We start from the raw sequence: 23,042 nt of genomic DNA, 5'->3' as shown, positions 1-23,042 counted from the left end.
ACGACTGTGACGGATGTACCAAGACCTCAGCACCCACAGTCCAAGTAAGAAGCACCAGTTATGGCTCAGCTACATTTGGCTGAACTGGGAAACCTGGGCAAGGAAACTTCCCTGTCTCAAGATGTCCCTCCTGAATGTCCGGGACTCCAGTATTGGTGTCACAGGGATGTTTGGGGTTTACAGAGTTGCTCCCAGCCCTGGGCAGCGCCCAGGGTGTTACAGTATGTTATATCCCTGAATCAAAGACCAAGCAGAACAGACGAGGAGCTTCTCTGCAGGTTTTCACCCAGCTCCACAGTAAATAACATGTTTATTTTTGTTAGGGAGACTGAAGACTCATCCCCAAGCTAGCCACCCAAGGGACAAAGGACAGATTCAAAAGATTACGAGATTAATTATTTCAGTACTAATCATTACATTAGCCCATGACCTTCAACCTGGAGGTGAATGTCTGGCAGGCACTACAGTGACCAAATCCATGGCATAAAGCTCCTGACCACAAAGGGCATTAGCAGGAATGCCCCAAACAATCCAGAGAATCTGTTGACTTAAGCATTTCCCATCCTTGTCAGCCTAATTCTGACGGCAAACCAGGCAGCATTGCTCATGACCAAGCAGTGCTCTGCCTGGGAAACACTCAGGTTCTGCGTCAGACAGACACACCCAAGCTCAAACACAATCACATTCCAGTAGTCTAACTAATTAGCGCCCAGCAGCCAAGCCCCGGGAACACGCCACGCATGTGCTCCTGGCCCCAGCAAACACCTCGGGAGCCCGGCCAGGCTGGATGCTGACGCACACGCCAAGCACCCGGTTACCGCGGCTCTGCCAACACAAACCTGGCAGCCGGGCACCTGGACCTGCTGAGGAGGCTCCGACACGCTCCTCTGTGGTTTAAGAAAGCCCCCGAGTGCCAGAATGGATAAATCTGAAATACATTTCATCTACCGCCCACCCTCCTCACAGAGCACACAGTTGCCTGCCCAGGATTTGGAGGAAGAAGGCCTCTGGTGTTTCAAAGGATGGTTTGTTATTCTAAGTGATGTTCTGCTCACCACAGACTTGCAGAGATTTCCAACTCAGGCCCACATACCTGGATCTCCTCCTCATACATCTTCATACTCAAGTCACTCTTGGTCCTTGATCTGCGTCCCAGAAACAACGTTGACATTTGCTAAAGAGTTGCGGGGAGGAGAAGGAGGAAAAAAAAAAAAACAAAACAAAAAAACTTTCATCAGTCACTGAGTAGTACACATGAACTTCAGGCATCCTGCATGCAGACACCCATCACCCACTGATGAACTCGGACTACCCTGGGCTCTTATTGTCACAGGAGAAAGGTGTTTTAGGGTGCACATCACCTAAACAAATACAGGATGAGTCACACTGAGCAGATCCCCAACGGCGACAGAGGGAGCTGGAGCTTGGACAGATGCGTCTGGTGCTTAATTTAGTGAGATGAACACAACATCAGTGCCTGGAACAAGGCTCAGACCCAAGCTTCCAAATAAGATCCCATCTAAGAACAATTTCAGGTCCTGCTTGGCTAGACCACACATTTACTCTGTGGGCCTGGAATTCTTAAATCATGTAAGCAAAGAGCTGAAGTCTAAATTACTCTCTGACCACAGGAGTTATATGAATATGGTTCAGAAGCAAAAGAAAAGTCAGGTCTGGCATCATCATTCTGGACTCCATTGCAAGGCCAAGGACACCACCTTCCTTTGGTTTGTCTCAAAAACTGCTTCTCATCAGTATCATTGCCACTATTTTGAATTTTGTCTGTGTGAACAAGAGCTCAGCGTTCAACTACCAAGCCAACCAAAGCAAATAAAGGTTGCCTAAGAGACTGTAGCACCTGCGCTTTGTAGTGGGATACAAGAATATAATGGATATTATTGAAATAACCACTTAAGCTCTTCCCAGATGCACGAGACAACAGTTCTGAGACAAGAGCAGTTGCCCAGCTCAGCTCATTTTTCCAATTGCCTATCCTATTTTGGAATGGAAATGTACACAGTGCCATGGAGAAAGGAAGGCTGGGGTTTGGAATCGATACCATCAGATTGCTGCATCATGCTTCGGGACTCTCCAAGCCCAGGTGTACGATGGCACAGAGAGAGGCAGGAGAACTACAAGACAGTAGTTTCCTTAGAGAAAAATCAATCTGCTTTTTCCAGCTGGTGCTGGGCCAGGACGGTTCTAAGAGAAGTTTGTGGGTTGTAGCAACGAGCCTCGGTTAAGTCTACTCAGAGAGCAGAGGAAATTCAGTTGCTGCTTTTCTAGAGCAGCAAAACTTTGTGCCAGGGCTGCAGGGTCCCTGCAGCAGCTCAGCTCTCAACACTAAGGTGACACACGCAGCTCCTCTCTTAAGCCAGCTCAAAGGCATTTGTGGCCCTGGCACGCCTTCCTCCCCCAAAACTGAGAACTTGCAGGAAGTGTTTTCTCTTACCCCATATTTGTCCATCTGCAAAACGATCTTCTGCAGCTCAGTGGTTTCGGTGGCAGCTGAGCTCCGTTTGTACAGCTCGATTATGCCAACCACTTCCTCCTTGAAGATCTCCTTCTCCAGCACAATGCCGTTGTCTTCTGGAGAGGCAAGAAAGAGGAAAAAAAAAAAGCCTCCAGGATGAGATGCTTCATCATCTACTACAACAATCCTGGAAGGCAAAGCTTAACAGCACACAGGAGCAAGCCAGGTACAGGCACAGTCTGCAGTGCTGTAATGTTTCCTAGATTCCTTTTGTGAAATGCATGTGAACATCCTATCTTCAAATAAGTTTGTTGAAATGGCTCAAGTAGTTGAAGTTTATATGTATAAGCATGTGCGGACACACACAGACATTTATATAAATCCACACACACACGCATACACACACACTTCTTGGGGAGTGCTGGGACAGAGCAGAAAGGCTAGATAGAAATACCATAAAAGCATAAGAATGACTTAGGAAGTCAGGGTAAAAAAAGAAAAATAATCTGGTCTTTGCTGGCCAAGCCCATTCTCTCCTACAGACAAAAGACACAACGTTGTAAGTCAACCAGTCCTCAGTTCTGACCTTCTGAATCTCGATTCTTCCGAGTGTAGTTCATGCGGAAGACGAAAGCATCCAGAATAAAAGCCACGATGATCGTCATCACCACCTGGGAGAGGACAAGAACAGAAGAGATGAGGAGGCTGCTGCTGGGGAACAGGAATCTGAGCATTCGATCTGTGCTTCAACTCCACATTCCTCAGCTCCTCCAAGGCAGAGGGGATGCACAGGTCACACATCAACCTGAGAGCAAACTCCTGACAGTAAACCAGAAAGGGGACAGAGCAAAACTGTGCTGCTGTAGTCCTTAGCCCAGGCCCAGATTTGTGCAGCATCAGCTTTATCAGTGCCCACAAATTCAACTTTGTGCAAGTGATGAGGACTCACACCTGTTTCTGGAAGGTGTTTCTGTAGAAGAACAAAGTTGTCCTCACTTAGGGATGGAAACTCCCTCTGGAACACAGCAAAAGCTGCCTCCCCTCCTCAGCCCCACTATTTGATGCACGAAGCATGTCCAGAAACCTACCATGGTCACAATATAAAAGATCATGAAGTAAAGACGGCTCCAGTGAGTGGTTTGGGATGTCACCCCTTCCTAAAGAGGAGAGGGAAGAAGTCAGTAGTGCACAAAAGATGGAAGACTGCTGTTAACCACTTGCCAACAGGCATAAAGCAGCATAAACACGATCTGCCTGACTCACAGCTCCACAGTGAGCCCCCGCGGCTGCCTGCGCAGTGCCCAATGCCCCAACTGCTCCTTGCAGCTCACCTGCCTCCCAAGCTAGCAGAGAGGTTCCTATATGCAAACGCATAGAACATTTTAAGCCCATGGCTGAGTGTTATGCACCCTTGCTGCTGTGAGAACACAGCTTGGACAGCAGGGTGACAAGCTGGAATACAGAATGACTTCACTTGTCCGCATTGTGAAACCTGGGCTGAAGGCCGGTCAAGATTCCCAAGAAAACATGCCCAGCAGCATGCCAGAGGTCAAATATCACCCAGCGATCAGGAGCAAATGTCTGGCAACAAGAAGTGACAATGTTGGGCCCATCTCCAGTCGCCAGGGGAAGAAAGCGGTGGTGGCATGGAAGATCTAGCTCAAGTGGCATAAGTCTGTGCTGTCCACACACACGCGGCAGCTGAGGTTTACTTACCATGATGATGTACCAGTCGTTGACGACCGTCAGCTCAAACAGCGTGACTGTACAAGTGGGAGAAAAAATACAGACCATTTATCCAACCAAACCTACTTTAGTGATTCTTAGACAAAGTATTTGACAGGGATGACTGATGCAAGACACTGAAGTTTCAATACAGCCAGCAAATCTCTTCAATGCAATTAATTCAGACAAAGGGGGTTGGACCCACGGAATCAGGAGCATGGTTTAATCTCTGTTTCTTAAAAGAATCAGAAACAGACCTGACTCTTTTCACCAGAGAGTGTGGAGACCTCTGAAATCTCCAGGAGATAAGCATCTCTGCTCACACATAAAGAAAAATCACAGAGAGTAATCAACACATTCAAATTATTCTTCATCAGTGGGTTTAACGAAATGTATTAGCATCACTATTGGTTCTTTAGAAAGGTAGTTACTTAAAGCCTCCTTAAACATCTCTGGAAATCTGGCCTGATCACCAGTCAGAAGAGATCTGCTGGCTTCACGCTGGCTTTTAAGCGATGTCTGCTTACCTTGCAGAACACTTATGGCACAATTAGTCAGCTGGAGTTCTCCAGACAGAAAAAGCAGGATGCTGAGTGTCTGAGGTGCATTAGGAGGACTCTCTGGGAGAGTCCCAGGCTCACACGAGCACTACAGTCCTGCCATCCAGCTCTGCAGGAACACAGATGCACTCAGGAATAGTCTTTGCTATGGACAAAACTGCCCTTACCAAAGCTGTTCAAAATGTTGTCAAAGTTGTTGAGATAGTAGTAACCTTCTTCCACAACTGTCTTGTTGCCAACCGTGTGATTCACCCAGCGGTAGGAATCTGCGACCGTGCTTGTGCTGGTTGGAGAAACCAGGACAAAGAATGAGAAGAGAACTGGAAAAGCAAGGAAAATATCATGGGTTATAAACACTAAAACACTTAGAATGTGGTGAGCAGGATAGCACTTTCTACCTCTTGGCCAGCACTTGCCTTTTTCTCTGAAAGAAAGCTCCTGTCCTTCACAGCTCAGCACAAGCCCAGCGACCACATGGAGTCTTTCTAATCATTCAGCAAATATTATATTAGATAAACTGTTTCAGTTACACTCCTTGGCTCACATCTGTAAAGCTTGGCATTTCCAAGTGGTCTGCCATCATTTAAGATGAAAAGGGCACAGGCCAGCTTGGCTTCCAAGACCAGGTGAATTTATCTTGTAGAAAGTGAGGCCTAAATATGTATCACATCCAGCAGAGCAACTCTGGTGTCACCAAGATAAAAATCTCAACTTCGCTCTACGGCAGCTGTTACAAGAGTTTCCAGCCACAGTAGAAGTCTGCTAGGAAGTAGTGTGCTGTGAAAAAGTCCTCCCAGTGCAGGTACCTGAGGCGAGTTTCAGAGCTCATTAAAACCAGCCAACCCCACCACAGAATCTCTCTCCCTTTCCGAATGCAACACAAAAGCCATTTCATCCAATCCGACCTAGAGAAGTGAAGTGTCGCCCCTACATTTTCCCAGTATGTTGCCTCAGCTACAAAACCCCGTTCAGACCCATCCTCTGGCTCCCCTTCTCTGCATGGAGACAGAGCTGCCGGAGCCTCCCTGCTCCTGGCTTTGCACCAAACCCACTGCAGAGGGGGAATGGATTTGCAGTACTCACTTGCAGCAGTTCGGGTAGACCACGCCAGCAAAGAACTCCATGCCAACAATGGCAAAGCAATAGTAGAAGATCAGCAGGGTTAAACCCAGGCTGGAGGCAAAAACAGAGAGAGTACTGTGCTGCTGAAGAGTTGCTAAGACCAGGAAACACAAAGTCACAGGCTGGTTTCTCTGGAAGGAATTTCCAAGGCATGGGAAGCAGCAGACCACCCTGCCTGCCGCTGGGGCTCGGCAGTTCTTTGCCCACTCTCATTCAAGAAGTCCTTGGACAAGGAGCTTGCCACTCACTGAAGAGAGGAACTAAAGAGCTGCCTGGATTTCCTCCCAGTCTGCCTTTTTCTGGTAAACAAATGTCTCTCCACAGTTTCTTTAATAAAGAACAACACGCACTGGTTTCTGCCCTCTCCACGTCCTTGCACGCAGAGGCTGTGCCAAGAACTGGGCTCCCGAGCTAACATGCTCTCCACAGCCCTTCCTCAGGGCAATAAGGTCTGAGGATGCCCCACTCAAACCCCGAGCTCCTTCTGCCCCACCGTTTCACAATAATGGTCTCCAGTGGCTGTACTAAGGACAGGGAAACATCTGGGGCTGACTATATTCACGTCCATGTTCCTCCAAAACAGGCCTCCCCTCTCACTGAAAGCTGGGATGGAGGAGAAAAATTAAACAAGCTTCGACTCTTAGTTATCCTCCTAACACAAAAGCCAGGAGGCAGCCCAGGGTGCTGGAGTGTTGCTTATCACATCCTGCTCCAAGAAATCGGAGGTTTAACACCCCAGTGCAGCACGCTGAAGAATCAGTAACAATCGACTGACAGATGAGAGCATAAAGCAGGTGTGACAGGTCCCCATCCTGAGCCCAGCCCTAGACACTAAACCTTCGCTCCCCTCTCCCCACCATCACCCAAGGAGAAGAAGTTAGTACCTGGCCATCCGGGGGAACAACTCAAACATCGTGTCCAGGACATTTCTGTAGCGTTTCTTCAATTTAAATAGCCTGAAAGGAGAAGCCAGCGGTTATGTACACACTGCTACATTCCTGGTGGTGTTAGGAAGAGTTACACAGAGGATCACAGCTCTCTGTACCTGCCGGGTCAAGGAATGGGAGGTTTCCTGACACCAAACTCGCAGGATCTGCTCTTGCCTAAGCGGTTTCCGTTCACCTAACAACGTCCCGTTGTCCCACGTAAATGCTTATGACACATTCAACTAAGTGTTTACACGACTGAGGAATCTCAAGGAAACGTCTACGCCTTCTTACACAGTGTGATGCATAAATAGCTATTTAAAAAAACATTGTAAGAACGTAAACTAGCTGTGTATATAGGGTCAGGATTCATTACTCCTCTTCTCAGACACAGGCTTTTCTGTGTTTCCCTCATGACCCAATAAAAATTGATGAAAGAAAACTACATTGTGCCTGTTAATTTAAGATTTGGCAACTCCATCAGCCTTTATAGGGAAACACAGCTGCCAAACACAGGCTTTGGCAGGGGAGCAACAGAGAAAACATTATTTTTTTTTTTTCCCCCCTTGAGTGTCATACAGTGTTCTTTAAATCCTCACTGAAGAGCTAAATTACATTAGGTTGTTTTTAACAAAACAACATTTTGCCTCAAATGCCTTCCCCTATGGCTCTCAAAGCGTTCTGCGAAGGTGCGTGTACCTCGAAATGAGAGGGTTAATCAGCCCCATCTCACCAAGCTGCAGAGAGGTTACAGGGCCGCAGTCTTTCTCCAAGTGTGAGATGCAGTTAGAGCAGGGTTGTACTTCACCCTAGAAAGCAGCGTCCTTTGAAAACTGTAATTTCTGGTAATTCAATGGAAATTATTAAACTGGCTCAGACTGACTCGCCCTGACAGAAGAGCTTTTCTCCAAACAGCATCAGACAATTTAGAGGAGGTGTAAGAACCCCGCAAAGGCAGACACAGGATAATCTGCCCCCGGTAAATCCCTTGATCTCTATTAGAGATCAGCTTAAGCTCCAAAGCACGGGGTTTCGTATCCCATCCCAAGTTTTTGTTATCATTCATTTTGATAACTCTGGCTAATCTCATTACCCCACGCGATTCCTGTTTGCCATGGTCACGTACCCACAGAGCAATCCTTGCCCTTTCCTGGTAAGCAGCTCGATCCTCAACGCAACTGATGGAAAACAAGCCTGGTTGTTCTCTTCCCCCACCTCGTCCCTCCTCCCCCAGCCTTCCTGTCTCACCTCAGCAGCTGGAGAGGTCTCAAGACCACGATGAAGTAGAATGGCTCCATGTTAAACGCCAGTGCCATGAGCCCCAAGAACGCAAACAGGGTGACTGAGAAGTCAAAGCTGGAAAGAAAGAAAGAAAATAGAAAATAAGAGCAATGATTTACCACTAATGTTTCAGCAGAGAAGAGGTACTTGGTGTTGCTCCAGCCTAACAAGATGTGCAAGGCCAAGGGCAGAAGAATTACAACAGCCTGCTGACAGCCTCGTCTGCAGGCCTAAAAACTCATCTCCCAACCCAACAGCGTTCACCACCTTTTTCACAAAACATCAGCGTGCACTTACAGATTCCAGCCCGAGGACAGGTATTCGACAGGCCCCAGTCCAGTGGTCTTCAGGAGCAGCTCCACACCATAGACTGTAAAACAAGATGATACAAAGATTAATAAGCAGCATCACATGGAGGACTCAAGCAAAGGCTTGTCCTCAAAGATGGGTGGTGCTTCAAGTGCAGCACTGCTGAACGTAGGCTTAACAGGCTCCCACCCATCCTCCCTGTTCTCGGTGAGATGCCAAAGAGACATTTTCCCTCCGAATCAACACATTTTCCTGTATTCATGGTGACTTCTGCCAGCTGCAGCCAGATCAGAGCTGGTAATGCCTCCTGGAACAGTCAGTGCAGCACACAGCAACACAAGCAACTCCACACTGAGCCCTCACAAGTCTGGAGGAGCTTATCACTTCGCACGCTGTGCCTAACAAACAAGGCTATTCTGCTCTCGGGGCTGAAGCCAGCTTTAGGAGTAACACAGCAGCTTTTGCAGAGAGCTGCACGGAGGTCGGAGGCTGCCCAGGCCGCGGGGCAGCTGTGTGACTGCAGCAGAGCTCACGCGGGCCTGTGTGGATGCTGACGATCCCTGCCAGGCTGTTCTAGACCAGTAGTCTGTACACCTGTGGCGAAGTTTTAATTTCAAACTGAAAAATCTTCTGGAGGCAGAGCTGCCTGTTCCCCTCCCAGCTCCTTATGAAGTGACACAACTCTGTTGGGAGGCATTAGCTTACTTGTGAGGAAGACTATGTAGCTCCATGGGACGTTTCTGGAGAAGAAATTCCCTCCTGCAAGACACAAGAGGAACTTTTTCTAGCCTTCTCTTTATTCAGTCCCCCAGCACCATAGTCAAGAAATAAGCTGCAATGTTTCCTACCTTGCAGCATGAAGGTTTCAACAAGAATCCAAATTCCATTCACAGCAACCACAGTATCTGGAAAAGAAAGTAAAAACCCATAGCAAACACACTCCTGGGCCAGAGGACATCCATTTTCTAGGCTAACAAAAAGACTACAACATAGGACAAGCAGCAGGGTCAGTGTTTCCAGTTCAACTAACAAATTAACTCATAACTTGGGAGAGTTGCAAAACTTCTACCCTGACTTTTCCCAGGCCTTTAACAGATGCCATATCTTTATCTTCAGAAGGAAACAAAACTAAAACAAAATACTACTCTGAATCATGCTCCATCATTTTACTAATCATTATATTACACTCTGCCATGCTGTTATCTGCGTATTTTAGCTTCCTCCTAGTTCTAGAATGAGATCTCAAGAACCACTAGGTCCCCAGCAGCACAGGACAAAGCCCTGTTGGATCCCCAACATTCAAATCCTGAGAACCGAAGGTGCAGGACTTCTGTTCACTCACATCTCCTCACCCCATCCCACCCTCTTTAGTTCAGCATCCTAATGTACAAAAAGCATCTCCTCCAACATTAAAAAAAAAATACTGAGTAGGAACAGATGGTTTAGAACACATCAAGTAGCACCACGAGTAAGCACGCTTTCTCCTCTAGAGAAGAGGAACATGGAGTCATTCTCACAGGCAGTACAGTTGCCAAGCAATCCCTCCAGCAACGATGCTGCTTGCACCTTCTCAAGTGCACGCACAAGAAGGGGGTTGACCGGTGAGGCAGTTCCTTACCGAGTATCCTTCGGCATCTAAATAAAAATCTCAAGGCTTGTGAAGGCTCACACCAACCTACCCAAATGCAACAAGCTGATTCCTACAGAATCAGCCCCAGAAGTGCATTATGTGACCCAAGGAGCTTCTCCAGGACACTCAACCGTAGCGGTCGGTGTGAGTACGCAGCTCCCTCCCTCTCTGCCAAAACTCCCGAATGCGTACACGAGCCGTGGCTCGGAGCAAAGACCCTGCCCCACCACGCCAGGTCCTCGCGAGGGCTGGCAGACACAGCGTACCAGAGCCAGGGGACCAAGGGAGCCCAGCGGAGAGACAGCTCATCACTCCTACTTACACATGGTGTACTGGAACACGCGGGACTTCACCAGGATGTTGATGCCTGCACGAAGGGAAGCACAACAAAACAAATGTTTACATGACTCTCCATAACACACACACAGCTTCCTCTATCTTGTCCTTAGAGACGTTATCCATACCAATCCTCAGCACAGAAGCTAAACACATTAGCAGATTATTAACTTTTACGTCTTAGGATCAAGTTTGAGTTTCGTCTAGAATTTTAGCAGCAATGAACTTACTATCCTTAACCCCAAGATGCCTTTTTTTTCTCTCTATGTGCTAGTTTTGTGGTGTGGACAGAGGTCAATGCAGCTCCTGAAGCACCGCCCGTGTCTGGAACAACACAGGTGCTGTCTGGGAAGGTTGAGCGCATCAGCAGAGATATGCAGAACTCTTACGGCAGCTGTGTGTTTGGATTAAGATACCGTGAACTGTTACCTACCAGCATGCAACACTGAAATAGAACTGCAGGTAAGTTCTTATTTCTGAATGGGTACATTCAATCAGGAAGCTTGGAAACAGGGAAATAAATCACATTTGCAAGACAGATTACACAGATGGGTATTTCAGACCTCTTTCCCCAGCAGCTGCACTTGACCTGCACGAGCGCTGCGAGCACATCATGGGACTAGGAACAAACACAAATGCCACTCTACAGTCACTGCTGTGAGTTGCTGCCTGGGATATGGAGACACAAACCTATAAACTCGGCTAGATTCAGCAATCACAAATCCCCATACAACCTCTGTGCTGAGAAAGGAATACAGCCCTCCATGACCTCAGGGGCTGGTTCCTCACAGAGCTTCTGCCAAGAAGTCTCTTATTTTAAGGAAGCTGGGGTTCGGGTCAGAGCACAGGGAACATTTACATGGCAGAAATCTTCCTTGGAGACTCTGAATACAAGGCTCTGAATACACAGAAAGTTGGTTAGTAGGCCTTCCCTCAGCTGTTTACCAGGGACATAAGAGAAGGTCCCGTCAGATGGCCCTGTCTTTGTAAAGTGATGCTTTTCCTGCTAGTTGAACACATGCTGTCATGAAAACCCAGCCTGTTACCTTTAAAAATAAGGAATGCTGTCCGTGGAAGGTCATCAAACCAGTGCTCGCGATTCCGTTTTGCCTGGAAGCGGAACAGCCACGATCAGAAGTCAATGCTACATCCATACAAATAATGCGCAGTGATGGAGACTCACCTCATCCCCATCGCCTTTTTCTTTTAGATCATCTCTGTTTCTTACCCACCTCCTCTTTAATCACTGGCCTCCTTTGCTCTCCCTCCCACACGCCCTTCCCCTCTTCTCCATCCAATAAATATTTACCTTCCATTTTAAGCCAACAACTTCATAGAAATTGTAAAAATCCTTTAGACTGCAAAACAGAAAGAAGCATCTGATCAGAGCCCTGGAGTTGATTAGATCCTTAATTGTCCTTGTCAGGCATCATCAGTAGAGAGTCCCTGGAAGTTATTAACTCCTTATTAGAACTGCAACCACACCTGATATAACTCAATACCAACCTTTTCCCCGTCTGGCAATAGCCAGAGCAGGGTACAAAGCCTAAATTTCTTTCTGCTACACTACAGCCCTCAGAGGAAACTCTCAATCTACTAAACTCCAGAATTTTACAATCAAGAGGAGAGACCTGAGGCTTAGACAGCAAGCTTCAAGGGACAGAGATTGTACTACTCTTCATGAAGAGGTCTTGGACTGTCTAAATTACTTGTACAGTCCTTTTCCAAGGTCTTTGCACATTTTCTTTTCAAGGTAACAATGAAATTTGAAAAAGGACGTGAAAGCAAAGGAACTCATAAAACACGAGTGCCTGTCTAGGTGCTCGGGGTCAGGCCTGTAACAGCTTTTAGGTGTCTGAATGTGAGGATGCTGAACTTCTCAGACTCTTAGTGGTGTCACTACACGCCTAAATTTAAGAACTCCGACTTTTTCCCTATGTCATTTTCAATACTTCTCTGTGGCACTTGACTTTAAGGAGAAGCGTCGGCACCAGTTTCATGGGAGACTCGCTCTGAGTCTGTCTGTGGCCAGAACAAAGGAAGAGAAGGTCTCTTGCTCTAATTCCCTATTTTTCCATGCTGGCTGGAGTTAGCTGCACCCACCCGCCAGAATGGTAATTCTCTGCCTCATAACACAGAGGATGATAGTCCTGAAAGCACCAGCAGAACCACATTTTAATTAACAAAACCCTGGGGGACACAGCCAGCTGCTGGAAAAAACAAAACAGAACAAAAAAACTTGTTAAGCTGCGAGGCTGCACTGTGTGAAGAAATGTTCCTTGCAGGTTTTAACACTGTTCCTCAATTTCTCGCTCCTCTGTTCTGGTGGGGAGGTGGGAAAGGGAGGCTGGCTGCTGAGCGCCAGCAGAGCGCTGTATCCACAAGAGGGCATGCAGGAACTCCATCACCTCCGCAGAAAAGCCTCGGCTCAGGGTACACCCCCCTCCAAGCTCCCCGCTTCCCAGACAAATCCTTTCAATCCCGTTACTCTATTCCCACATCCCAGACAAGTTTTATTCCAGAAGCCCAGCCACCCTCTCCAAAGTGCAGCCTAGCTTCAGCAAGCGAAGCAACATCCCTGCTCTGGGTGCGGCAGTAAGACCAGCCTACCTGAGCAAAGGAGTATGGCTTTGATTCAGTGCTTTGAAAGTGAGATATCGCTCTCTGGCGCACATCCGAGGCTTGTAAAACCGCAACAGCCCTTCAAAGTGCTTGAAGGAAATTCCAGACGGCCTCTAGAAACAAGGGCACGTTGTCGTAAGCAGCGACATTGGGCAGAAGCACACGGAGGCTGTGCATTTAATTCTCACTCTGGATTTGTTTTAAGCAGGATTTCTACATTATCGTAAGATGCCATTATAACTAAGCCCCAAAAGTACCCTAAGCTATTACTTTAACATACTGAGCTTGTCCCAGGGCACAGAGATCAGAATGCTGTCCTGGCAATCAGCCCCTCCAGCAAATGCAGAGCTGTTCCCTGCTGCCCTATCACGTGAAAATTGTTCAACCAGACACCCCAAGCAACAGGGTTCAACCACGCTTCTTGGGAAATCGGTGGGCAGCCAAACTGATCCCATTACCGGCACTTTTTAAGCCTATCAGCTATGTGCCCTAAAAACGAACTCATCTACTAGAAGTAGGTTAATTATTTTTGGGCCTTATTTCTCTTGCTGCACCACAAGTTAAGCAAGAACTCAACCCTCTCCCCGAAATGCTCTGTCCCCACTGCCTGTTTGTGGGTGAATCACTTCAGTTTCTGCACCATTTAGTCACACAGTATCTGGCAGCTGTACTGTGCCTTCATGTGTATAACCCACCCCTCCTCTAAGTACTGGTGCTTGAGAAGCGAGTTCAAGTGATCCACACTGAATCAGAGAGAAATCAACGATCGCATGCACTCCAGAACAAATTTCACTCATTTTATCAAGACACTTCCATAATCTCACATGGGGCTGAAATTCAGACTAGTTTGGTTTTTCTCCAGAAACAGTTCTAAACAAGTTACACAAATGCAAAAAACCAGTAGCCCTTGGTGACTATGATTACAGTCGACAGACACAAATCATCTTTTCTGGAACATGTTCTTTAAACACTCCAGAGCACTGGTGTTCTCCAAACATCGCTGCCGCAGCCCGGGCCGTTCCCAGCAGAGCCCCGTACCTGTTTGGTGATCAGCAAGCGGTACGCGTGCTGGATGGCCGTGCGCTTGTGCAGCAGCAAGGACTTAAACTTCCTCTTCTCGATGTCATTGAAAGTGTCAAACACCACAGCGAGAAGCTGCAGAGATAGGAGAGGGGAGAAAGTCACGTTTTGATCCATATGCTCTGCAGCTGCCTGAGCCGGTGGTTCTCGAAGGGGCAGGAACATCCAGGCTAGAGAGGCGAGGAGAGGCATTGCCTGCAGGAGGAATTCACTACGTGCTACCCGGAGGCAGAACAGAGCCAGCAAGGGTCCCTTGGCCGTCAGGGATCCCACAAAGGGATCACTAAGCACATTGCACACACACTGACCCACTCCCAGGACACAGTCCAGATATTTCTGGCCACCTAACACCCGCTAGTGGTGTTAAGAGTGAAGGCTAAATCCCGCACATGGCAACAGAAAACAATACCTAAACATTCGTTAAAATGCCCAGATCTCTTCCTGGAAAGCAGGTTTGGAGGGCTGGTCTCTGGACTCACGATTCCAGGGAGCTTTGACAAACACACATCAAAACCAACCCTCCATCTAGGACAGCAGCAGTGAAATCCAAGCCCAATACCTGCATCAAATCACTTGCCTCGGGCTGCAGAATTCCTCAATTCCTCTGGCAGCCCCTTTTCCACCACTCACCTCCTCACCTGAGCTGCTCTGGCCCCAGATGCTGCCAGGAGCAGAGGCAGCACAGCAGCCTGGCGCTCACACTGCAGTTACCCACACTCTTCAAGTCCCGCCACACTCAGTAATTCCATCCCCTTCAAGCTGATTTACAAAGGATTTCAGGCAAGCCCAGATAACAAAATGCCATTTTATGATAAATAATTACGACAGAAAAGGACAATAAATCTCATGAAACTGAGTATGTCACTCCAAGCATGATATTAATGTGACACAAGTTGAAAGATATTCATATTCTGTTTTCTGTGATTTAATTCCATTCCTTGTGGTTAAACATTAAAAGACTCCTATCTGTAGCAGAGCTGCCATTTCTAGAAGTATTCGCTCAGAGTTATTGCAGAGCAGTCTGGGGAATGGGGAAGGCTCTGCTGGACAATGACTCCCAAGTCAGGCAGGGGAGAAGTCAAGTGCTTCCCTAGGGGACTCACCAAGTTCATGATGAAGTACAGCTCGATGGAGAGATACACTATGAAGAAGACACAGGACCAGGGGTTCCGGGCATAAGATGGCATCATCACATCGGGGAAACTGCATCCGAAAAAGACACAAGTTTAAGTACTTCACTAGAAAGGCAAGAGCACAGGGCTCAGGTCTGTGTGTAAACCCACATCCAAAGATCTGCACGTATCTGCAAAACACGCGGTCGGTCGTCACGCAGAAGTTTGCGCACAGTGACAAGCAGCAAAGACACAGGGGCATAATGAAAAAATAAATATGAAAAGCATATTCCCCACGTCCTGAAAACCAAAGGGGATTTGTAAGGTGGCGAAGGGTTGTGCTTTAACACTCAGCGACAACAGCAATGCAGCCTTGGTGTAAAAGTGTTGCCGCCTAAGATTTATTCCATCCTTTGCTAATTTCCTAATCCTCCCTGACAGCAGATCAATATTTACTCACTGTTGTTATCCCCCTTGCCGAGCAGATAGGTGAAGTAAAGCAGAGGAATAGGAAGTCACTTCACAATAGCAAACTGTCAGCTGACAAAGGAGCACAAATAGAAACTTTCCTTTCTTGGAGCCAGGCCTAATAAAGCTGTTTCCTCCCTCATTGCCCTCATAGAGATGAAGTGGTCTGAGTTGCTCAGAGGTAACTCTGCACCTGAGTTACCAAAACCAAGTACCAGTTCTTCCCATGCAAGCTGACCCCAGAAATCTGTCGCTCATGCAGAGGAAAGGGGTTGCATTTGGAGAGAGCATTTCTGCAAATAAACTCTTGGCTCTGCTACATTTCTCTGGTGACAAAGGTAAAGGCTGAGCTAGAAATCCATGAACTTACTTTGAAGTGGTCAAAAGCACGAAGAGATTCACCAGGCTGTTCTCTAAGGTATTGAAGTACTGAAAGAAAAAACTCATTACAAAATGCATGCAGAATTTCATAGTGATATCTCATTCAATAAAAAACCCACGAAACAAACAACCCACCCACCCACTTGAATACAGGCACTTCTATCATTCCCCGACGCCTCCTAGGGAAAGGGTACTTTAGAACTGGGTCCTTTTTAAAGGTCCCTGAGAGTTAAAACATAACATATGATGAGTTAAACCATTTAAAGCTCATCTATACATTTTTGTAGCCATTACTCCCTGTAGCAACAGGCACAGCAGCAGAAGGTCCAGTGGCTGCTGGACTCTGCCACAGCCTTAGGTGACCAAGCTCTCACCCAGACACCTTCCTCCCCTGGGGACAGTGGCAGGTGTCTCGTTTCACTGAATTAAGACACCAAGAACAAGGAACATCTACATCCTGTCTTTGAAGAAGTTCTCTGCAGTGGCTTCCTTCCCATCGGGGTAAATCAGGGTAACGCTGCTCAGCAGCCTCTGGCCTCCCAGGCCACCACACAATCTACATTACACAGTAATGTTTGGTTCTCAACTGGTCAAAATGGGACAATCAGCAATACTCACCGGATCTGAGTGGTTAGGAGAAAACAAGTAAAAACCTGGAGAAGCAGCAGGGAAGGTAGAGGAGAAGAGAAGAAAGGGGGAAAGAACAAACAAAAATGAAGAGTTAAAACAATATTCAATGTCAATCAGCAGAGAGGTGATTCTCTGATCCCAAGAGAAGGTCACGCTCAGAGTAAGCCCTCTCTGACACCAGGAAGAGGAGAGTATCTGGAAGGCCTTCTCCACACAGATTTGCCAATATGTGTCATTGGGATTTCACTCATCTGTTCAGAGAACAAACACAGCCTGAGGACAGTAGATACACGACAGACACACAGGCATTTGTGGGAGTTTAGATTAGAACCACACACACCACAGACTCTCCTCTGGAAGAGCTCAAAAGGACCTTTGTCTCAAGATCAAAACCCCACCTCCTACATTTTGTGGATCTTTAATTCTGCCTTCCACATGACTGCGGACGAAATGGGATAAACAGAAGACCCCGGCAGGACTCTGAATCTGATCAGCTTTATTTTCATCCAGGTTGTTTCTATTGCTTTTGGACAACTGGTTAAGCGTATCACTACACCTTCCATAAACACAACTCACCCAGGATGGCAAAAATCACCATGAAGAAAAGCAGGAGGAGAAGAATGTCAATAAATGGTGGGAGGGACTGGAAGATCTGCCGCAGATTTCTGAAAAATGAGAAAATATTAATAAACTAAGACTTGCACGTTTTCTCCCTTGGGTTGGCAGGAAAAACTAAACAAACAACACACACCATACTTGAGGACCTTCTTCCCACTCCCACTAAGGATTACAAGTAGAAATCTAGGTAAATTGTTTCCAAGTTACCTAATCTTTCCTTTGCATTCAGCTCTCAGATACTGCAAACAATACTAATGTCACACTGTCAGCTTTCCTTCTCCAGACTCAAGATTGGCTCCGTGATTCATTGTGCAGTTTACAGGCAAACCTCAGAGCCAGAAACAATACAGCCACATCCACATGTTGTGGTCTCTTAGGTAGTTATGCAGCTGAGGACAGGACACATAAACACCGTGTACTGTGAGCACATCCAAAGCTACGAGATTTCCCTACGCAGGCAAGACACTGGGTACACTTCAGTCGGAATCACAAAAGATCTCAGAGATCTGAAATGCCCACAAAAGACATTTATTTTCCTGAGCTACCTGCAGGATCAGAGCGCTTTTTGTCCGCCCCAGTCCCGGGCACAACAGCAGAAAACCCCACTCACCTCCGGACGGCACCGCAGTACCGGCAGTCGACCAAGAAGATACAGCGCAGAGCTCTCGTGATCCGGACGTGCGAGGTTTGGCGCACCAACACCACGATGGCCTCTATGAACTGCACAAACAGCACGCACGTCTGAAAAAAAAAAAAAAAAGGGGTTTCATGGGAGCCACAGCTGCAGTCTCCTTTTGGGAAAGGCAAAGCTCTCGCCGACCACCTGTTTATTTGGACACTTTAAGGGTGGGAGGTACCTCCGAGAGCTTAGAGAATCATTTGGCAGCTGGAATACAAGGCTAAGTCATTGCTGCTACTGTAGTCATCCAGTTCTTTGGTTCCCAAAGACACCGAAGGAGAAACATTGACAATCAGATCAAAAACTTACCTTCACCATAGTCCTTTTGTGCCTGATAAAGGTTTGGAAGCCCAGCCACCTCATCTTCATGGAGAGTTCAAAGACTACCACGATTAACGCGAACAGCTCCAGGGTTGCGTGGACCTGTCACAACACAGCAAAGCTCAAACCAGTGCTTCTGGTTACAAACAGCAGCACGGAGGCCGCATTTCTGCCCGGCCTTTTTTAAGAAGCACGCGGGTTTGACAATAATCTGAGCACAGCTCTGTGAAACCACAAGGTCGCTCTTAAAGCTAGCACAGCACTCCGTTTTTCAAAGCTTCTATATTTATTGCTTTGTGCTTTTATTAAAGCCTATAGAATCTTCCTCTGTTCGGTATCAGCCCAGAATTTCCTGGAAATCCATGTCCCTTTTGGACTTGAATAACATATAGAAAAAATGTATTGAAACATTTGAAACAAAAGGGCAAGACACCAGCAACTCAAGCAAAAACCTTTTTAAAAAGTATGAGACAGTTATTTTTTTTAGTAAAACACAGAAAGAAAAGCTGCTAGGCAGAGAAAATTTATATAGAGAAGGCTTTTCTCTTGAAATAAATGTTCTGGACAACCACAGACAGGGTCCTGATGAAGCTCTGGAACAGAAGGCAGCTTTTGGCAGTGCTGAAGGACCGTCGGAAGATGCAAACTGCACCACATAGATGATGACGGTATTTTCTTACAGCCTCAGCTCAAAACCCAAATTGAGTTACGCAGCTCTGGCTCATTTTGAGCAACGCTTTGACCCCAAGGTTGTCACGGCTGTTTTACACCCCTGGTATGGTCCTAGGGTGCCATTAACAGCTCGAAAAACAGATGTAGATTCTCCCGCCCGCAGCTCCTTGCACTGGTACCTCGTGAAATGGTTGTGGACTGACAACAGTACACACCAGCTTGTCTATCACTTCTCTCAACCTGCATTGTGTGAAGGTTAGGCAAAAAAACTTGAACTCACAGAGTAAAAAGAGTCCTCACAGCACTGGGAGGCGAGGACAGGAGAAGGTTTAGCAACCTGTCCCCACACTGAGCTCCGTTCGTGTTCTAGGCAGTGCCGGGGTAATGGCACCAACCCTGACGATGACTTTAAAACCAACCTGGCAGAGCACACAGATTGAGTTCTCACAAAAAAGCACAAACCGCACGCTTCTCAAACAGCTACAAAATTTAAGAACTGCGCAAATGGGTAATATGAAATAAGTGTCCCTTTCATTGTGGTCTATGGACATCTGATGAAAAAAGGATGTTTTTGCTGGCTGGTGTATCTGTTGACAACCAATCTACAGAACAAGCCAGGCAGATTTTTCTTCCTACTACTGCTACCTTCTTCCTCTATGTTTAACCTTCTTTTTCCTCTTACCCACCTCTGCAAAACAGGCCAACTTCTTCATTTTGCCCCAAAGTACTTACAAAGATGCCAAGACGGAGCATGGGAACAGCTGGCGCCTCGCAGAGAGACAGCAACAGGAGAAGCAGCGCCGTGCTCAGCTCCATCAGGTAGAACAGGTGATTGTGTGCAAAGAGGTAGGCAGCGAGTGCTTTGGCATTTTTGGGGTGAGTGAAGAACTTATCGTTATTTTCTCCTTCCTAAGGCAGCAGGAATAAAGAGGAGAAGAGCATTACTGACTCTCAGTACTGTAATAGAGCTTTCCACGTGAGGAATGCAGGTTTTTATAAGGATTAGATACAAATCCCAACAGCCTATTCCCACGTTACAGCCTGACATCGGTCTGTTTATTGAGGAATGAACTCTACACATATTTCAGTAATGAAACTCATTAATATCCACAAACCCCCGCTTCAGAAACCCTTGAGCCTTTTCAAGACGAGGAAGAGTGCTGAAAGAGTTTAAAAAGGCAGGGAAAGAAACTTTAGCCAGCATCCCGACAGGAACACAGCACTTCATTTACTCGCAACCACTTCCACATGTTTACAGAGTTATTTGATTAGACTTCTCCGGGACAGAACATAAAAACAAGCAGATAAGCTCCAGGGCACCTCGCTGACAGTTGCTCCTCCTTATCTTGACCTTGCAAAATGTCTGGGAGAAAACACTGGAGCACACGCCGTGTTTTCTGCTTCAGGAATGCGGGGACACAGATTCCATGAAAAATTAACAAGTCTCTATGCTGATTTGTCATTCTCTCTTAACTAGGAAGCTTAAATAACATTAAAAGATCACATACTCCATCTTAACAGTTTGCCTACGACTGATTTTTAAACAGCTACATCATTACTATTTTTACCTCTAGGACAAAACTTAGTTTGGGGAGAATTTAGGGGTTTTTCATGCAGAACCACCTAAGAGCTTCTCTTTCTTGAGTTAATGGTTTAAGCAAGGGAGCTTTAGTCACTCACAGGAAACTTGCAGCCTCTTGGAAACTGTCATAAGAGATCATTTTTCCCTAGCTGAGACACTCAGATGCACAAGAAGTTGGTTGTTGTTGCTATTTTTTTTTTTAAATTAACATCTTTCCAGGTAAGCAATTACTGTAAGGACAGTAAGCTATTACTATCAAAGCAGAATAACTGTGATTGCAAATCAATAACAAGGTCAGGAAACAGGAGCTCCTTGAAGAAGTGAAGCATTCTCGAGACTAATTCAGAAGAGGGTTTCAAACGTTTCTCATTTACTCCTCTCTCACAGGCAAGCTCGCATTCTGTTTAAGAACAAACAAACAAACGCTGCCGGGTCAGCGAGCCAGATTGCGAGCAGGACAAAACGCAGCAGCCAGCTCCATAAAACACGTCCCCCCACCAACTCGGAGAGAGCGCTGGCTTCAATCAGCGGGGCATTCTTCTTCACGCCTGACAAAACACACTTGCCGAATGAAAAACAGTCTAAATTCCACCTCTTGGTAGCCAAGCGATTCAAAACGTCGCTGGACAGCAAAGTCCTCTTATTCAGATAAGACCCTCTCGCCTGCAGCTACTGGTGCAAATAAACAATCTGCATGCTCTTTAAGTTCTGCCTACTTCATTTCAAGGACATTGTCATCATGACCATTGGTCAAGGCAGCAGCAAGAATAATCCGCACGCGAAGGGCCAAGCCTGCTGAGTACATCACCATCAGCCACCGCAGCAGCTCAATGACCCTTTGCAGAGCATCTCCAATAATCAGGACTTTAAACAAAAGCCCGGGAGGGGCTGGAGCTGCTGTTATAATGCTCAGTGCTGCTCTCGCACAGGACTAAGCCGAAGCGTTACCAAGGTCCCAGCCTAGCTGGTTTTCAAATGTCAGAGCAGGGAGGAACAAATGGCTTCAATCACCTTGCAGTGACTTGAACAAAAAAAAAAAAAAAAAAAAAAAATATTCTAACAGGGTCCAAATCATCTCAAGCTGCAATGCAGAGCTGTTGAAAGGGAACAAAGAGGGAAGGAAGGACAGTAAGGGAACCAGTAGCAATTTCAGACTGGCCAGCTCTGGGAGAAGCTCAGTTTTGGTAGCTAATTCATCACATCAGTCATCTTAAAAATATTACAACTTCGTTGATTTAACAATGGTGTTTCATGTAACTGGAGCAAGGGTGGGGCTGGTTGGTTTGTTTGTTTGCTGTTTTTTTTCTTTTTAAATAGGATAAATTTCACTCCTGGGCCAATCCTAATCTTGGCGTGCTTTCTGCCTGTAGAAACCAAGACCTCTGCCTTCTCTTGTGTCTTACACGACCTGCAGGGCTTGAGCGATGCTAAACGAACATCCCAGGGCCACCCACCAAATGCGCGGCCAAGGCAGGATTAGGACCTGCAGCTCCAGAACACGAGGTGTCTCAGGAGAACACTGACCATCCCTCCTGGAGCAACTGAAGGGATGTAACGACGACCTATGACAAGTCACCGAAATCTCCACGGCAAGGTGGCAGAGCTGAACATGTGCTGAACCCCTCTAACAGAGTCCGTGGTGCTGGGAGAGCTGGGAGAGGGTGGGCAGCTTGTTCAGTTGCTCCCAAATGACTTGCCAGAGCCCATCTGAAGGTGCTTCCAGCATCCCCCCACTCTTCGAGCGGTTTTCCTTGCAAAGCACCGATTTTTTAACCTCAAACTGAAGCTCTTTGTTTCTTGTCAAGAACTCCCGTAGCTTCAGAAGCCCATTTTCACACAGTACAAACCAGCCGGGCTCACCTGGAGGTAGATCGCTGCCTCCTGGTAGTTCATCTCCCAGTTGTGCCGGGCAGAGCTTTGCTGCGCGCAGCCGTCCCCCGCAGCGGGGCTGGATGCATCGTTAATAACGTCATAGCTACCTCCATCTGCAGCAGAACAAGAGCAAAATTGATTTACAGTTAAGCGAGCTGAGATTGATGAGGAGGAACTCAAACAAGCCAGGCACTGGTACCGGAGACAAGCATCGAGAGGTGGCAGAGTACCCAGAAAACCAGCAGCTCGTACACAGACAAATGGACTCTTCCCATGTAGGCGATTTTCAGGGACACGCTCAAACTCAGCCCTTCAACACGGGAATGCTCCCAGAAGATCGTCAGAAGAGACGGCATCTGATTTAAGACAATAAGCAGGTCTCCTGGCTCAGAATATCTGTGCTGTCATGTTCGTAGTTAACAGCTGCAAGTCTCCAAGGGTGTCTAACCCCCAAAATAAAGGTGGGCTTGCTAAAGAAACACCGCTTTTTGCATTTAATGGTAGGAGAGACCGTGGAAGAATAGAGTACAGGACTACCATAGGCAAGGGAAAGCAGGCTGAGTATAGACGCTGTATAGTACGCTATTTTTAATAGAAAGCCTCATTTTTCAGAGCTCTACAAAGTCATTAAACAATGCAATTC

General features: G+C 46.9%; 1 protein-coding gene across 3 annotated transcripts in view; it reads right to left on the bottom strand.

Moving 5' to 3' along the window:
* Window positions 1-23,042, bottom strand: part of TPCN1 (two pore segment channel 1) — a 45,743-nt gene that overhangs the window by 2,323 nt on the left and 20,378 nt on the right. For all 3 annotated transcript variants that reach the window (XM_065646461.1, XM_065646463.1, XM_065646462.1), the window contains 25 exons: window positions 22,388-22,512; window positions 19,678-19,854; window positions 18,262-18,375; window positions 17,884-18,014; window positions 17,232-17,320; window positions 16,644-16,678; window positions 16,015-16,073; window positions 15,168-15,267; window positions 14,023-14,139; window positions 12,973-13,097; window positions 11,672-11,720; window positions 11,409-11,472; window positions 10,349-10,393; window positions 9,245-9,301; window positions 9,102-9,155; window positions 8,385-8,457; window positions 8,055-8,162; window positions 6,765-6,836; window positions 5,842-5,931; window positions 4,926-5,041; window positions 4,190-4,236; window positions 3,562-3,630; window positions 3,060-3,144; window positions 2,453-2,589; window positions 1,094-1,174 (listed from right to left, as the gene is read on the bottom strand). In XM_065646461.1, the coding sequence (XP_065502533.1) occupies window positions 1,094-1,174; window positions 2,453-2,589; window positions 3,060-3,144; window positions 3,562-3,630; window positions 4,190-4,236; window positions 4,926-5,041; window positions 5,842-5,931; window positions 6,765-6,836; window positions 8,055-8,162; window positions 8,385-8,457; window positions 9,102-9,155; window positions 9,245-9,301; window positions 10,349-10,393; window positions 11,409-11,472; window positions 11,672-11,720; window positions 12,973-13,097; window positions 14,023-14,139; window positions 15,168-15,267; window positions 16,015-16,073; window positions 16,644-16,678; window positions 17,232-17,320; window positions 17,884-18,014; window positions 18,262-18,375; window positions 19,678-19,854; window positions 22,388-22,512 (2,219 nt within the window). The remainder of the gene's footprint in view (window positions 1-1,093; window positions 1,175-2,452; window positions 2,590-3,059; window positions 3,145-3,561; window positions 3,631-4,189; window positions 4,237-4,925; window positions 5,042-5,841; window positions 5,932-6,764; window positions 6,837-8,054; window positions 8,163-8,384; window positions 8,458-9,101; window positions 9,156-9,244; window positions 9,302-10,348; window positions 10,394-11,408; window positions 11,473-11,671; window positions 11,721-12,972; window positions 13,098-14,022; window positions 14,140-15,167; window positions 15,268-16,014; window positions 16,074-16,643; window positions 16,679-17,231; window positions 17,321-17,883; window positions 18,015-18,261; window positions 18,376-19,677; window positions 19,855-22,387; window positions 22,513-23,042) is intronic.

The sequence above is a fragment of the Caloenas nicobarica genome, chromosome 16 (assembly GCF_036013445.1).
Source record: "Caloenas nicobarica isolate bCalNic1 chromosome 16, bCalNic1.hap1, whole genome shotgun sequence".
Lineage (NCBI taxonomy): Eukaryota > Metazoa > Chordata > Aves > Columbiformes > Columbidae > Caloenas > Caloenas nicobarica.
The sequence above is the reverse complement of the archived record's forward strand: the minus strand, read 5'-3'. Positions and strand labels throughout refer to the sequence as shown.